Here is a 14,586-nt window from a genome sequence, read left to right on the forward strand (position 1 = left end):
TAAGCAAATAGCAGCTTAGCTAAGTACTGATGTAGATTCATCATGGAGAACTGTAAATAATCAAACTGTATAAATATGCTTGTATTTTTGGCCTTTAGTGTGCCAGCTTTACCCTCTAGCACGGCCACAAATAAATCAAATAGCTCCTGTGTGTGTCAAATAGACTCTGTGTGTGCTTCTTGCACACTAGGTGAAAGAACCTGATTTTGGGACAACAATCTCAGATCCTTTGTCCATCCGTTCTAGTTTCCTTGGTTTTGTTTATACATTAAACTATATGTTTATTTAGACATATAGTTTATATAGTAGGTAATATATTAACTACATATAAAGTATAAAAATACAATATATAGTATATATAAAAATAGATACATATAAAACAACATACTGGATATTGCTTGACTGTGCTAACAGCTGTCTCAGAATCACCAGTCAAAAGACAAGATTTATTTGATGGTATTATTTCTCCTCTTCCTGTCAAATGCATCAGGTTCTACTTTCCTGAAGCCTCAGTATGATTTCCATATCAGCGCTCCCTCCTTTTCTCTCTATGTAATTCTTCAGTAAGCTAGCCTCATTTTAGTGTTATACATCTGAAACTGGATTATTTTAAAATACTCGGTCATGGCCTTAATGTTCTTACTAAAATTCACAAAAAAAACCCAAAACCAAAAAACACCCACCCAAACCCAACAAATCCCTCCAAAATTCCAGTGCCTTCACTAGGTACAGATTAGGAATGGGTACTTCTGAATAATTCCACCTTGCTTTCCTTACAATAAAGATCCCTTTTAATTCAAGGCGCACACACATTCTACAGGGCACTTTGAAGAAATATCAGCTTTGCTAATTGCTTATTCCAAGCAATTTTTTTTTTTCAATCTTATTGCTTACAAGAACAAGCTAAAAATCCAAGCCCCATAAGATGAAAGTGCCTGTGGAAAGAGGATATTTACAGAAAATGCAAAATAATGATGAAAGAAAAGGGAGTGGAGCAGAGTGATCTCTCCAGGAGCATCAAGAGCATACTATTTTTGCTTTGCACATACTTTTATCTTCCACTGCCAATCTACATATGCACTTGTACAGAGTTGGCATGCATACTGTCAAAAATAAAGGAAATGACGTTTGCAGAAACCTCCTCATGGATTATTCTTTCCAGAATGTGGCAATAAAGACACATGCAATGAGCTTCTCCGAGAGCCTTCCTAACACTGCACTTGTCAGCTGTTTCTGAGCAGCTCTGCAGGAAAATGTGTTCAGCCACCCATCATGATCAGTGCTATTGCATTTCTCCTGAAGTGCTGTGAAGGCCTTTCAAGCTTGATAATGTACACAGGCAGTCACAACTGCTGGAACAACAAAGTCCCATGCCTCCTTATGTAAAAAGAAGTAGTGCTCTTCTGAAGCGTGCTCAGCAGTGCTTCATTTCTGTCTTGGGAAATAAGGCCTGCTGCTATAGCCTATCATTAAACTGCACTGGAATTAATTAATGCAAAATGAACAATGTGCCACTTTTAAAACAACACGACCTCGGAAAAATGACTGAAACTAAGACACAATTACCTCTATTTACTAGACTGCCACTCAAGCTAGATTTAAAGCCAATTTTTGAAATTTGAAAAAAGATGCAACACATGCTCAACATTAATCAAAATATACCTCCAATTAACTGTCTCTTTGTATCCATTATCCAGTGATGATACTGCAAATTCAGCTTTCTTTTGAGAACTGAGAGAAGAACATCACCTCTCAAAACCAAACTAAAACCACCTCAAATATCTATTAGGAGGAGAAATGACAATGTGGAAATAAGTCACAGTCAAAGACAAGCTGCTAAATGTTATTGTGATTTCAGCTGTTGTACTCTGTTAGAAAAGGCATAGAAAATCCAACACTTCCCTGGAGGTTTTTTCTTGCAGAATGAATGACTGGCCAACCTCATTGCCCTTGGAAACCTCTCCTTTCTAGAAATCGTATTGTAGTCATGATTTTCAGGAACCTTCTACCTCTGAGGCCGCTCTTGACACTGCTATGCTTTTGCTGCTGCTATGCAGAGAAGAGTGCCTGCATAAGCTGATCCCCTCATGGCATAACAACCTGTGGTCCCAGTACTTCTCTAAGGTACAAGGTGAGATGAGATAAAATGAGAACACGGTTTAGTGCTAAGAGAAAAGCACTTCCATGCAAGGCAGCCTAGAGGGGCTCAGGGATATAACTAAAAGATTTGGGAAACCAGTTACTCAAATCATGTTAGTTAGATCATATACCTATCAGCCTTCTCTCCTCTACACGAGGGGTAGAGCAGATTTGTACCGCTGTGGCAGAACAATTCCCAGTTGTAATGTTAACCTACCACACCTAAAAATCAGAAACTGCACACGCTGGTGGGCAGAACTAGTATTGCTCGCAAGTGAAAGTTTCTGAGTGTTCCAAATGTCAGTTACTTCTTCCATATAGGCTGACAGGTAAAAGAGATAAAAATAATTAACTGTTTAATCAACAGAACCAGTTGAAGGGAGCAACCCTAAACTCTACTTTTAGGGCAGGCCAAAATCTCTGAGAACTCCAAGAGTATCAGAACTAAATTCTAGCGCACAGCTCTAACCTCTCATTCTTTCCTGTGACAGGTTGCTTCAGGCACTATCTTAAAAACTGTCTGAATTTTTTATTGTCAGTCTAAAGACACTGTCAGTATCCAGAGAACAGAAAACTACCCTGTAGTTCTAAAAGCAAAATCTAGAGCCTACAAATCTCCCAAAAGAACATCTGAGGTAACATCTCACTAGAAGTAAATTGTCACTCAGAGACTATCCTGTATACCATCTAATTTTTCAGTTAAGGTGTCAAACAATGGATCTCAGACACTATAATTTCATGCAGCATTTCTTTTGCACAAGCCTTTTTTATTGCACCCTTTGCAAAAACGACAGCTAGAAAACCATTTCCAACGACTTACAAAAAGAAACAAGGGTTTCAGGCTGGGCAATTAAAATATTCTTTTTGTCATAAGTAGCAATTCTACCAAGATGAGCCAACAAGAGGTGCCATGCTGGACCCTGTGCTCACCAAGAGGAAGAAGCTAGTGGGGAAGGTAGTGCTCCAAGGCAGTCATGGATGCTGGGATCACAAAATGGTGGAATTTGAGATGCTCAGGGCATTGAGGAGGGCACACAGCAACTCATTGCCCTGTACTTCAGGAGGGCAGATTCTTCAAGGACCTGCTTGGTAGAGTCCCAAGGAATAGAGCCCTGCAGAGCAGAGAGGCCCAAGAATGCTGGCTGAATTTCAAGGATCACCTCCTCCAAGCTCAGGAGCAACACATCCCGATGAGGAGGAAATTCAGCAAAAACGTCAGGAGCTGCTGAGCTAACTCACAGTGAAAAAAGTTTTCAGCAGGTGGAAATAAGGACAGGTGGCCTGGGAGGAATTCAGGAAAATTGTACAGGAAGCTAGGAATAAGGTTAAGGAAGCCAAGGCCAGTTAGAATTAAATCTGGCCAGGGATATCAAGGATAACAGGAACAGCTTCTACAGATAACGTCACAAGCAAAAGACTTGGGATAACGTGGACCCTCCTGGGGAGGAAATAGGAGACAGAAGGCTCAATTTTCACAACTGGCAACAGGCAATTTCAGTGTTGGACAAAACCCCCTCAGGATCTGTCTTTTGCAAAGGGCATTATTTATAACTTCATCTTCTCCCCAGGAAAGCTCTGCTTCATGAAAGATTCAAAGGGCCACTAACCTCATGTTCTGTGCCTTCAGGCCTTACTGATCATTAGGTCTCACTTTCTAATTTTGATTGCACTACAAGGCAATTACTATCATAGCACAGGATATCACATAGGCTACTTTTTTTGCTATGTTACCGTGTTCATTCTGGAGAAAAATAAAAGAAAAATTCCTCTGAGGATGGATGACACATGAAATGAAGCTCTGCAGTGAAAATGAAAATGGCACATGTCAACTACACATGTAAATTTTTATTTCCACTGCGCTTACATTATGTTAGATGCCACTTAAGTACTACCACTAGTTCTATTCAAAGAGTTTTTTCTTATCTGTAACATATGAGCAAAACAGGAAATGTGCCTTCAGGCTGGCAAGAAAAGTAAGAAACAGGTAACCCAGGTCACCTACACTAAGTAATGCAATAGTCTATAAGAAAGCCAGAAACAAAACCAATCTACAGTCCCTACTGCTGTCCCTCAACACTCACTCAAGCTTGCTTTTTCTCTGACAACTTTAACTCTAGTGTACATGAAAATCTGAGCTTGTCTATAACCTATTCTACAAGTAGGGGGAAATAAAATTACATCCCTTCTATTTCTATATTATAAGAAAACATTTTAATAAGCAATTTCTTTCTTTTAGCAAGGGAGCACAGGCTTTTCAGTAGCATAATCTCAACAGAAAGGGCCTGTTGTATCTTTGTTCATAAGTCAGTCCTTTAAAAATGGCTTTTAGCTTCTTGCTGTGAAGTATAATTTCCCAGCAAACATTATTTTTATCTCCTGTACTACTGTGAATATAAAGATAATGGAAAACATACAGAAATAGCAGCATGTCTGTCATCTATTTAAAACAAGAATGCTAAAAAAGGTCTATTTATTTCAAAACTCATACTTGCTATCAGAAAATTATTGGACTCAATTATCTTGGGCTCACTGCTGGCTTTGAATATAGAAGTTATTGCTGCTGCTGCTGCTGCTATTTTTCTGCAAAAACATTCCTCTTCCTCAGTTCCCATCTGTGGCAATCTCATACAAGAGTAGATCTCTAGCCTTCATCTAAAAGCTTTTTAATTATTCAAATATAATAAAGCATTGAAACAGACTTCTATAGCACGTGGAAACATTGCATAGCAACTTACTTTGCTGTTTGCACATAATTATGCCAGCACAGAATGGCAAACTCAAGCATCCAAACTGACAGCCAGTTGTGACATGTCACAGTAACAAAACAACGGCCACTTTACTTCAGTGTGCCCTTTCAATTAACAGAGAGCACTGCCAACTGCAGGGCTCAGCAAGAAAAATCCCTTCTTTCATGTACAGTGCCCATGCAATTCAATTATTATAAACTGCCCTCCAACACAGATATGGCTGAAGGCCAAGTGATCCAAACAGTCAAAGCCCACAGTGCCCAGTCCACTCCAAAAACCCACTTAAATAAGAAAACAGGTTAATAGGTTACAGATTTCGTCTCCCCACCCCTCCTGACAGATTATCTAACTTGTTTTTAAAAAGCTCCAATGACAGACATCCCATATACTCACAGTGCATTCCAGTATTCAAATTACCATTTGCATCTCAAGCTTTACATCTAAATTTCCTTTGGTTGTTATTTATATCTGTTTCTTTTTATCCTTTTCACAGTAGACATGTAAAACAGCTTATACTTTTCCCTTCTGCAGGATTTAAAAAAATAGATAAATAAACCAACTCACGACTTCTAATTACCCAAGCTGAGGTTGCAATACAGCATTACTGTTTTCCATATCTCTGAAGATACTAACACCCAGTGCAACAAGCAAAGATTTTGACAGATAGGATTAATCCAGAAAACACTCAAGCCACTGGATGGAATCCCAGCTGATGGTTATCTCAGCAAAATGCAGAAAGATAATCAAGGACAGGGAAAATCCACCTGCACATTTATCAGGACAGGAGAGAAGCCTCAGATGCTTTTCTGGCATAAAGCTGTCACTCAGATCAACTTCTGACTTGCCTGATTATTCTTTTAACTTTCAGACAAGGAGATGTTGTAAATCAGGTATTTTGCTTACGGAAATGTTTCTCAGAATCCCTCTCAGTTGAACAGACAACATAACTCCCTTTCCATTAGGTTATGCTTGTACACAGTTTAAAAGAAAAGAATGCTGCTCTCAGTTACATTAATTTTGTTCTTACTCTTGCACCCTGTACACATTATTTATTACTTAAGGCCATTTAAAAGCTTTTTTTTTGGTAAAATCTTACCTACTCTGTCCACATGTATTTCAATTAAGACAATTGATAGACTCCCATTACCACATCAAATATAACATCAATATTCTCAAATCTTGCCAAAAATTTCTCGATAAAACATTTCTTCATGGAAAGTACCTCACCAAGGAATGACAAAACAATTTCACACAAAAGGTAGTTAAGCATCATTCCAAAGACAGATGGCATGAACAATGACAAGGAATTGAGATCTAAAACCAAAACCAAGAGAGATTTGGTTCACAGGTGATATTCAGAACTTCTGGTTCCACCCTTTGTCCTAAGCTTCTACATAAGGCAACATGTAAGAGTATTATTATTAAAGGACACTATTTATTTCCCTAACTTGCAGTTCCCGTTTTTTTTTTTTCAAAAGAGATGGTGATGGAAACTATTAACTGATGTGTATTTCGCACATCTAGCATCCTGCTCCTAAACCTGTGCACCCCTGTGTTACAATGAACCCTGGAAAACTGGCAGATAAAAGGACTCTCTCCTTTACACATTTGGTCCTGTTTTAGACTGGGACATCTCATTCCCTCTTTGACAACAATTCCATCTAAATGGCAACCTTTTACCTTTTCTCCAAACAAGTAAACACTTGATTTCACAGATCTTCAGGCAGCAGCTCTGATTTTGTTGTCAAGAGACAGGTTCACTCTTTCCTGTCTCAAACAGGGAGTTGTTTGATCATGTTCCAAGAAAAAAGCAATCAGATATAAGGTCCGGCAAGAAAAATCAGGTGTGCAGTGAAGAAGAAAGTTGTTTCAAAGATATTAAAATCTGAATATGAGATTTTAATATTTCCACAATGACACAGAATAAGTGCATTCAATAACTAGGAACATGTTATTTCTTGCCAGTTTTGTCAGAGAAATGATTTTAAAAGGATTGCTGTTCCAACAGTATATGACAGTGCATGGTAGTGGACAGACAGAATGTGATCCCTCCCAAAAAGGACATGACTAGTGAACTTGGTGGTAGAACATAAGATGGTTATCCCAGCTGTGAGTGAAACTAAAAGAAACTCAAAGATGTTTTAAAACAAGTACCTCATCTGGACACATGTGTAACAGTTTACAGTTAATAATATAGGCAACATTTTGCAGAACTGTTTGGTAGCGAAGCTGTAGTAAAGTGATAAATAGTCATCTCTACCCACTTAAAACTGCACAACTCAATGGACAGTCACTTAATTTTACAGTAATAAAAGGGTGTCAACATTCATATTAAGCAAAAACACCTGATCTGTCAAAGAATGTGTACTGATTCAGGTTGATACCTTCGCTCTCAGGTCATAGTTAGAAAGGACAGAAGTCTCCAGTACAAAGCAGCAGCTAGACTAGTCTAGTTTTTCAATAATAAAGTGGTTAAATATTAATTGCAAATGAAAGTTTTGCTAATAATCCTGAAAGGAACATATACCTAACAAGCAATTTCATCTGTAGGTAAGTAAACAACAGAAGGTTACAGTAAATGGGGTTACATCAGGCCGTCAATCAGTCACTAGTAGGCTCAATTTTAGGGCCAGCACTCTTAAATGTTTTTATAAATGATTTGGATGCGGAATCATTAAATCTACATTAAGTAAGTCCACCAATGATATGTTAGGAAAAGGTTCTTCATTGAGAGTGTATTCAGTCACTGAAATAGGCTTCCCACAGAAGTGGTCATGGCACCAAGCCTGCCAGAGCTCAAGGAGCATCTGGACGATGCTCTTAATCATATGGTTTAGTTTTACCTTGTCTTGTGAAGAGCTGGGAGTTAGAGACTAACTGATCCTTACAGGTTTCCTCCAAATCAAGATATTCTACGATTCTACTTACTTTACACACAAAGCTACTGAGCTGATTTATGCCCCAGAACATAACAGAGTTTAACAAGGTTTAATTTAATCGATCCAGATGTTGACAAAAAGGCCTTAGGAATTAATTTATTTTACTAGCAGAGTTATACATCTTCCTAACTGTATTTTTGTCTGAAAAATAACCCAATCACTTTATTAGTTTCCCCATTATAATTGTATGCAAATAACTTCAATGTGAAAACTTTATCTGCAGGCATTTGCCATTTTGGAGTTACACAAAATTACCTTTGAATTAGCTATTTGCTCAACAGAGAAAACAAGATCCCCTGAACAGAATGACAAGAGTATGTAATGCAGCTGCTACAGGATACCAGACTAATTCCTACTGCTATAACACTGACTTAACAAAGAATTGTTAAATAATTGCAAGGTCAACATAAAATAGTGATAATTCTTTAAAGTCCTTGAAAAGACCTGCAATGCTTACCTCAATGACTCTTGTTTCAAAATCTTCAAAAGTTTCTGTTGGGAGAAAAATAGGGTGTTACATTTCCTTGTGTTACTTCCCTGTGAGCACATCTCCCTGAAGTTGGCATAACTTAAAAAGGATACAACTTTTATGTAAATGTAATTTATAAAGCAATCTCAGCAATAAGTAGAAAAGACAAGATAAAAATAATTTGATCAAACATATCTGAAGTGAGCTTTATTAGTTGCTTCCTTCTAAAAAAGTTTTTTTACTTGACTCCATTCATTCAGTCTTTTAGAGCAAATTCTGTGAAAAAACAGCATACACCTCTTATTTATAAAGCATGTATTTTCCATTTCTTCAGTAAAATCAAGTTATGTGAAGACAGCTACCTTTAAAAAAATAATAAATCCTGTTAAGATAATTTCTCAGAAACTGTAATACTACTTACTACAATTACAATACAGCTCCTGTTAGAATAAAGAGATTACCATCATTAAATATGTTAGTTGTGCTCTACTGGGGACCCCAACCTCCAACTGTAATCAATATTTCACCTTTTAAAGTACGACACATGCAGGGGAGTAAGATGGAACAGTCTCCCAAGACTGTACAACTTAAATAACCAGAGTAGTAGAGAGGAAGAAGATTACATTTCTTTTAATGGCAAAGCAAGACATACAAATTTAACATTGTGTGATTGAACATCACACAGAAAGCAAAGCTTTCTTTAGAATATGTTGAATATGTTGATCACAAGCTAAGCTATACATCCTTTCCAAATTAAATCTGAAACTTTCTTTTGGAAATCACTTTAACTCCCCATTTACACCAAAGCATTTTTGTTAAATTGTATCTGGTGTTCTTCCTAATTCTTTCCAATTGCAGCAACACTATGAAAATTATCTATCCACAGTGTGTTACAAAAAGAGAATGTTTTGAGTTTTCACTAGCTGGCAGTGAACTGCCTTCTTCTTTAAATACTGCCCTAAAACTGCAAATTACCCCCAAATTTCATACATACTGAGCAAAAGTTGTAAGCTGTTAAAATCACCAAATGGGTCACTTGCATTATGACCAAAGTATTACCCAATATTCCTCTTGATATTCTGAAGCATGTATTAGACAATCAATTAAACCCCTCGATTCAAAGAAATCTGGGGTTTGGACTAGATGACCCTTAAAAAGTCCTTTCCAACACAACCTATTCTTTGATTCTATGATTTTATGAAATTGCAAGTACTTCTTGATATACACTTTTGTGAAATTCCAGAAAAAGGAGAAGGATAAAATAAAACAATACATAACCACTTCAAATAACCAAGCATCACCTAGCCAGACTTTTTTCGATTCTCTTTCAAATCTGCCTGAAAAAAATCTTTGCCATCAAAGACAATTATTGCATAATTTATTTCGTCTATTAGCAATTAAGGTGCTGTGCATTGTAAAAAAAAAAATGATCACTTCTAGGTTTTATGTTCAAATCTTTTCACCACAGTGGCAATGAAACACTGAATACGTTCAGGTGAATGTTAAATACTCAGCTCTAAGTGGTGAACATGCGCTCTTCACTGCACAGAAAGCGAGTTTCTGCTCTGTCATTGTAAAGGACTTAAAAGAAGTAAAATGTTTTTGAAATGTTTTACAATACTGTAGGGAAGGAAAGAGCAAGAATACTGCACAGCTTTGGGCATGACATGGGCATCTACATGTACTACCTCCAGACAAGACAAATGAGAGAGCACAAAACCATGCAAAATGCAGCCCAGTCAGATCATATTCATAGGTCTTCACACACTGCAAGAAAAGTCAGCAAGTTAGGCTTGGCTTTCAGCGGTCACACCAGCATTTCTCAATATCCTTTTTACAGAAGCAGGCAAAAATGCATCAAATAATGGACACTGCCAAAAAGATCCTGTTTTCTCCGAGTTTCTGTTTCAAAACCTGATCACCACACCTGAATATAAATTGCAATTATATTTGTTTCCTTTTAAGCAATGGAGAACATATTTAAAATTTATGTATACATTTTCCACAAGAATCCTATTATCAGTTTGGTTGTGGAAATGTGTTGGCTTTGAAAACAATGGAGAGTGCACTAAATTGCAACATCTTGGGGTAAGAAGCAGAATAGACAAGGCATCCTTACAAACTCCTGCTTTTCCAACTTATCTCATTAACAAGAGCATTTCAGTATTACACAGAAGACCACTGCCAATTAAAGCAGTTAATACTTCTTTTTTTTGGTGTGGTTACAGTGAGATTCTGGAGAAAAGCTAAAAACTGTATACGAGTGCAGAACTGGGGACTCAGTCCTTCACCAAACACTGCTTTATCATTCACACATAACCTCCAAGATTATTATAAACATGATCATCTTGGCCCCATTTAGAGATCTGTTAGTCTACACCAAGTAGACTTTTAGCTCACAGCAGAGGATATGAAAGCCAACAGGCATTCTGTTCCCTCTCTGAAGCCTCTTCAGTTGCAAAAAAACACTGCAAACTTGTCAGAAATACAGTTTTATTTCTAAGTGAAAAACATTGTTCTTTCTCTACTCCTAGCTAGCATAATAAGTAAAGGTATAATGGAAGAAGAATCCCTTGAAAGAATTTAGCATATACAATCAGAATATGTCCTCCAGTGGTTTTTTATAACAATCATTTTCAAGCAAATCTGTCAGATGTTGAAGGCTAACATTGAGGTTTCAACGGATCTCTTGCACCTGTTTTCACCAGAAAATACAAATGCTGCTGGGGAAAAGCTGCATCATATGCTTAACCTCCATCTGTTACTAGAGAATCTAATATCAGGAAGAGCTGAACTGCAGAATCTCATTCAGAACACATTCTTGCTTAGACACCAGGAATCCAGTCATGCCATTGCCTCAGGCATGTCAAGGATTCAATGGGTTTGGCACTTTCAGGTCTGTTCCTCCTATCATCCTGACAGTGCTCTGCATACAGCCAATGTCCCAACTTCCCTGCAAAATCATCAATTCTCTGAATAAAAAGACGCTGAAATAACTATGAAATAACATTTTTAACAGATTGAAAGGGAATTAGTATATACTAACCAGGAACTGCTTTTTCTCAAGTAATAATTTTATAATACAAACTGACAGTTTCATTTTCCTATTTTGACTGCACTACCCTTTCCTCTTTTTGGCAGAACTTGACCTGACTAGAACAGCCTCCACACAGCCAACTTTAATGCAAGTAATCTACATCAATAGTATCAGCCAAAAGCAAAATCAAGGAAAACACCAGAAGGCAAAATTCATAAATGCATAAACACTGTTTGCAACAGCTGTCACTTCTTTTAGTGGAATAAACTATACACAGTCTTGTGTTCACAGTGTGGAACTAGAACTATGACATTTTCTTGAATTGCTATATATTCCACCACTGACTTCTGGGGAATTTGAAACAATTAATTAATTTCTCAGATCTTCTATTTTTACATTGAAAGGTTTGGTGACAGCCAAGTCCATTGTCACATCACTGTCTTCCATGGAATATTTGCTTTCAAGGTAACAAGATGAAATGCAGGGAAGTAAATACGGGAAGTATTTCAGTCGTATACTGCAGTATTATGTTGATATTAAAATGGAATTAATTGCTCTTAGAATTGAAGAAAAAGAAGAAAATATTCAAAGAGATTGGTGGGCAAGACCTCCTTAGTTCCCAAGGTAAATCTGAGGGAAACAGTGTATCTCATACTCTACAGCAACAGACCCCACAGATTCATGTATAAAGTAATGGAACAGAGAAGTAGCAGAGAGCAACAACAGTGTGAATTTTTAAAGCAGAAAGCTACAGAAATGCCACGGTGGCTTCAATCCACATGCACCAAGGCACGAGATTACTCTGGAGAGACAATGCTCTAACTACCCTATGACTCGGTTCGAAGCATGTCAGGAGTTCTAATTAGCGCCCAGTAGAACGTAAACAGAAAACATTTACAGGCAGAAAGAAATTAGTTAACAAAGCACCGGGCAGGCTGGTGACTGCAGGATGATCAGACAACAATATAGCTGTGATTCCATGCAAGTAATTCTCCATTTATATCGACTTGCTGCAACATAAGTTCCAAGGTGCAAGCTTGCAGTGGGAAAACATATTCCTGGGCAAAGAGAGCTCTGAAAACATGAACATGCTTAACACCTCACACAGGGCAACAAGCCTGAAACAACAGTGCTAGAAAACATCAACTGTCTTTCTTAGTTCATCTTGCTACAAAAGCCTACAGAAAGATGGCAATAAGCACACAAGTTCTGCACTAAAAAGTCAGCCCAACCCAAGTTAACAACCCTTTTTTATGTTTAGTTGAAAAAGATTAGGCTTCTAAATGTTAAAACAACTACAGAACTTATAGTAGTTTAAATAACAGCATTATAAAAAAAGTCACCTCTCTGCTCTATGTAAAGAATCTCTAGTTTCACTACGGCGTTTAACTACTTGGGAAATAAATAAATAACTTTTATAGTTATAATAGTTACTATTATAGTTATTTATTATAGCTTCTTCTAAAAGCTACAAACTACACAATCTTTAACCATATTTCATCATTTGAACAAGAATCAAGAAAAAAAGCCTGATTTATCCCACAGGATGCTTTATGAAACTATTAAAAAACCACAGCTGTATTTCATACTCCATACAACTGATGAACACAGAAAGATATTTTCATAGTTCAAGACTCCTATAACAGTCTATGACATAATACAGTATTCTGTAACACAACATAACATCATACAGTCTATGACATACTACAACAGTGAAACAAAGAAGTGTTTTTACAAATTTCACCTGTCTTTACCTGTTCTTTGATTTAGCTTGCTTATGTATGGGCATATAAGAGAGAATTTCTCTTATATGATTGGAACTTATTTCCAATCACAGGAAAAGCCCGGATCTCACTTTCTCCAAACCCCTTATCAGAAAGGCTAAGTAAGAGGAAGACACATAATTGGTGTTCTTACCTCCATTAGGACCTGGGTCAGGAGGATCCAGAAGGACACCTCCCCAACAGCTTCCACTCCATCCTCCCTCTCTTTTAATTCTTGTTTTTCTTTTCTTCTCCCATGTATCTCTCTGCTGAACAATTTCAGTCTGAATTCTTTCTCGTTCTTCTTTTTTTCTCTGAGTAACTGCCTGGACTTTCCCAGTTTGTATCACAGGAGCATTAAGACCAGGCCAGAGGAAACCAGAACGTCCTTAAAAATAACAGAGAACAATTACGTTTTATTCCAAATTAGGACTACAACTATGCACTCTGAAGAAAAAGTAACAAAATGCTAAATTCTCACATATGTCAAGTACATTTTATGATGTGGAATTTATAACATTAAATAATTAATATCAAGATTTTTTGTTTAAACACAAAAATATCTCAAGCAGTTCTGATACCACAGAAAGGAATAGAAATATGTCAATTTATTAAATCAAGAAACACTACACACAAAAAGGTCAAGATGTCTTCAGCTCCTTATTTGTGAATCTACCTTCACCAATCTCCTGGCCTCTATTGAGATTCTTCCTTAGCTTTTTCTTCCTTCTCTTTCCTCTTCCTTTCTTTACTCCTGCACCAGTCTCTGCCAAAGCTCCTTTCCATAGCTCATCAGCTGTCACTGAAATAAAAAAATCTTTCATAAGTAATGTACAAGTATAGCTTATATCGGAAACCGAGGCTGAACAAAAAATTACTCTGAACTTGAAACTTGCTTGATCTTTGCTTTGCTGGAACTTAAACTGCAGGATTACTGCCATGCTAACAATTTCCTACTATGTGCATATGTATTTGGTGCAAAGATGTGCCTCTGCTCCTGACAATCTTGCAATCAAATCAGACAGGCACACAGCCAAATGCACTTTTTTTTACATGGATTTTCAAAACTGATTTAAAGGTAAATATTCTTAACAAGTAACCATTAGGGTCATTAAAAGAAAGTAATTCATTAGTAACTCAGAGTAGCAATACCTGGAAGCACTTATCCAAGGACAACAACCAACACCAGAGCATGACTTAGGAAGCATGTATTTAGTAGTTAACTTCAAACTATTTTTCACCCAGTTGGTGGAAATGCAGGACACCATGGGAACTTGGATGAAGTACACCAAAAGGAAGCTGATTATGTGAAGAGACACCACACAGATGATTATTTCACAGAACGGGTCAGGCTGGAAGGGACCACATCTGGCCCAACTTCCCTGCTCAAGCAGGGTCATCCCAGAGAACATTACACAAGATTGTGTCCAAACAGTTCTTGAATACCTTCAGTGAGGGAGACACCACAAACTCTCTGGAGAATTTGTTCCAG

General features: G+C 37.3%; 1 protein-coding gene across 1 annotated transcript in view; it reads right to left on the minus strand.

Annotated features, from left to right (window-relative positions):
* MRPS5 (mitochondrial ribosomal protein S5) overlaps positions 1 to 14,586 on the minus strand; it is a 41,980-nt gene that overhangs the window by 15,910 nt on the left and 11,484 nt on the right. Inside the window, exons 3-5 of the mRNA XM_027906871.1 lie at positions 13,771 to 13,896; positions 13,249 to 13,482; positions 8,283 to 8,317 (exon numbers count right to left, since the gene is read on the minus strand). Of these exons, the coding sequence (XP_027762672.1) occupies positions 8,283 to 8,317; positions 13,249 to 13,482; positions 13,771 to 13,896 (395 nt within the window). The remainder of the gene's footprint in view (positions 1 to 8,282; positions 8,318 to 13,248; positions 13,483 to 13,770; positions 13,897 to 14,586) is intronic.

The sequence above is a fragment of the Empidonax traillii genome, unplaced genomic scaffold (assembly GCF_003031625.1).
Source record: "Empidonax traillii isolate 1590-97213 ecotype Southwest subspecies unplaced genomic scaffold, ASM303162v1 scaffold1369:size125476, whole genome shotgun sequence".
NCBI classification, from domain to species: domain Eukaryota; kingdom Metazoa; phylum Chordata; class Aves; order Passeriformes; family Tyrannidae; genus Empidonax; species Empidonax traillii.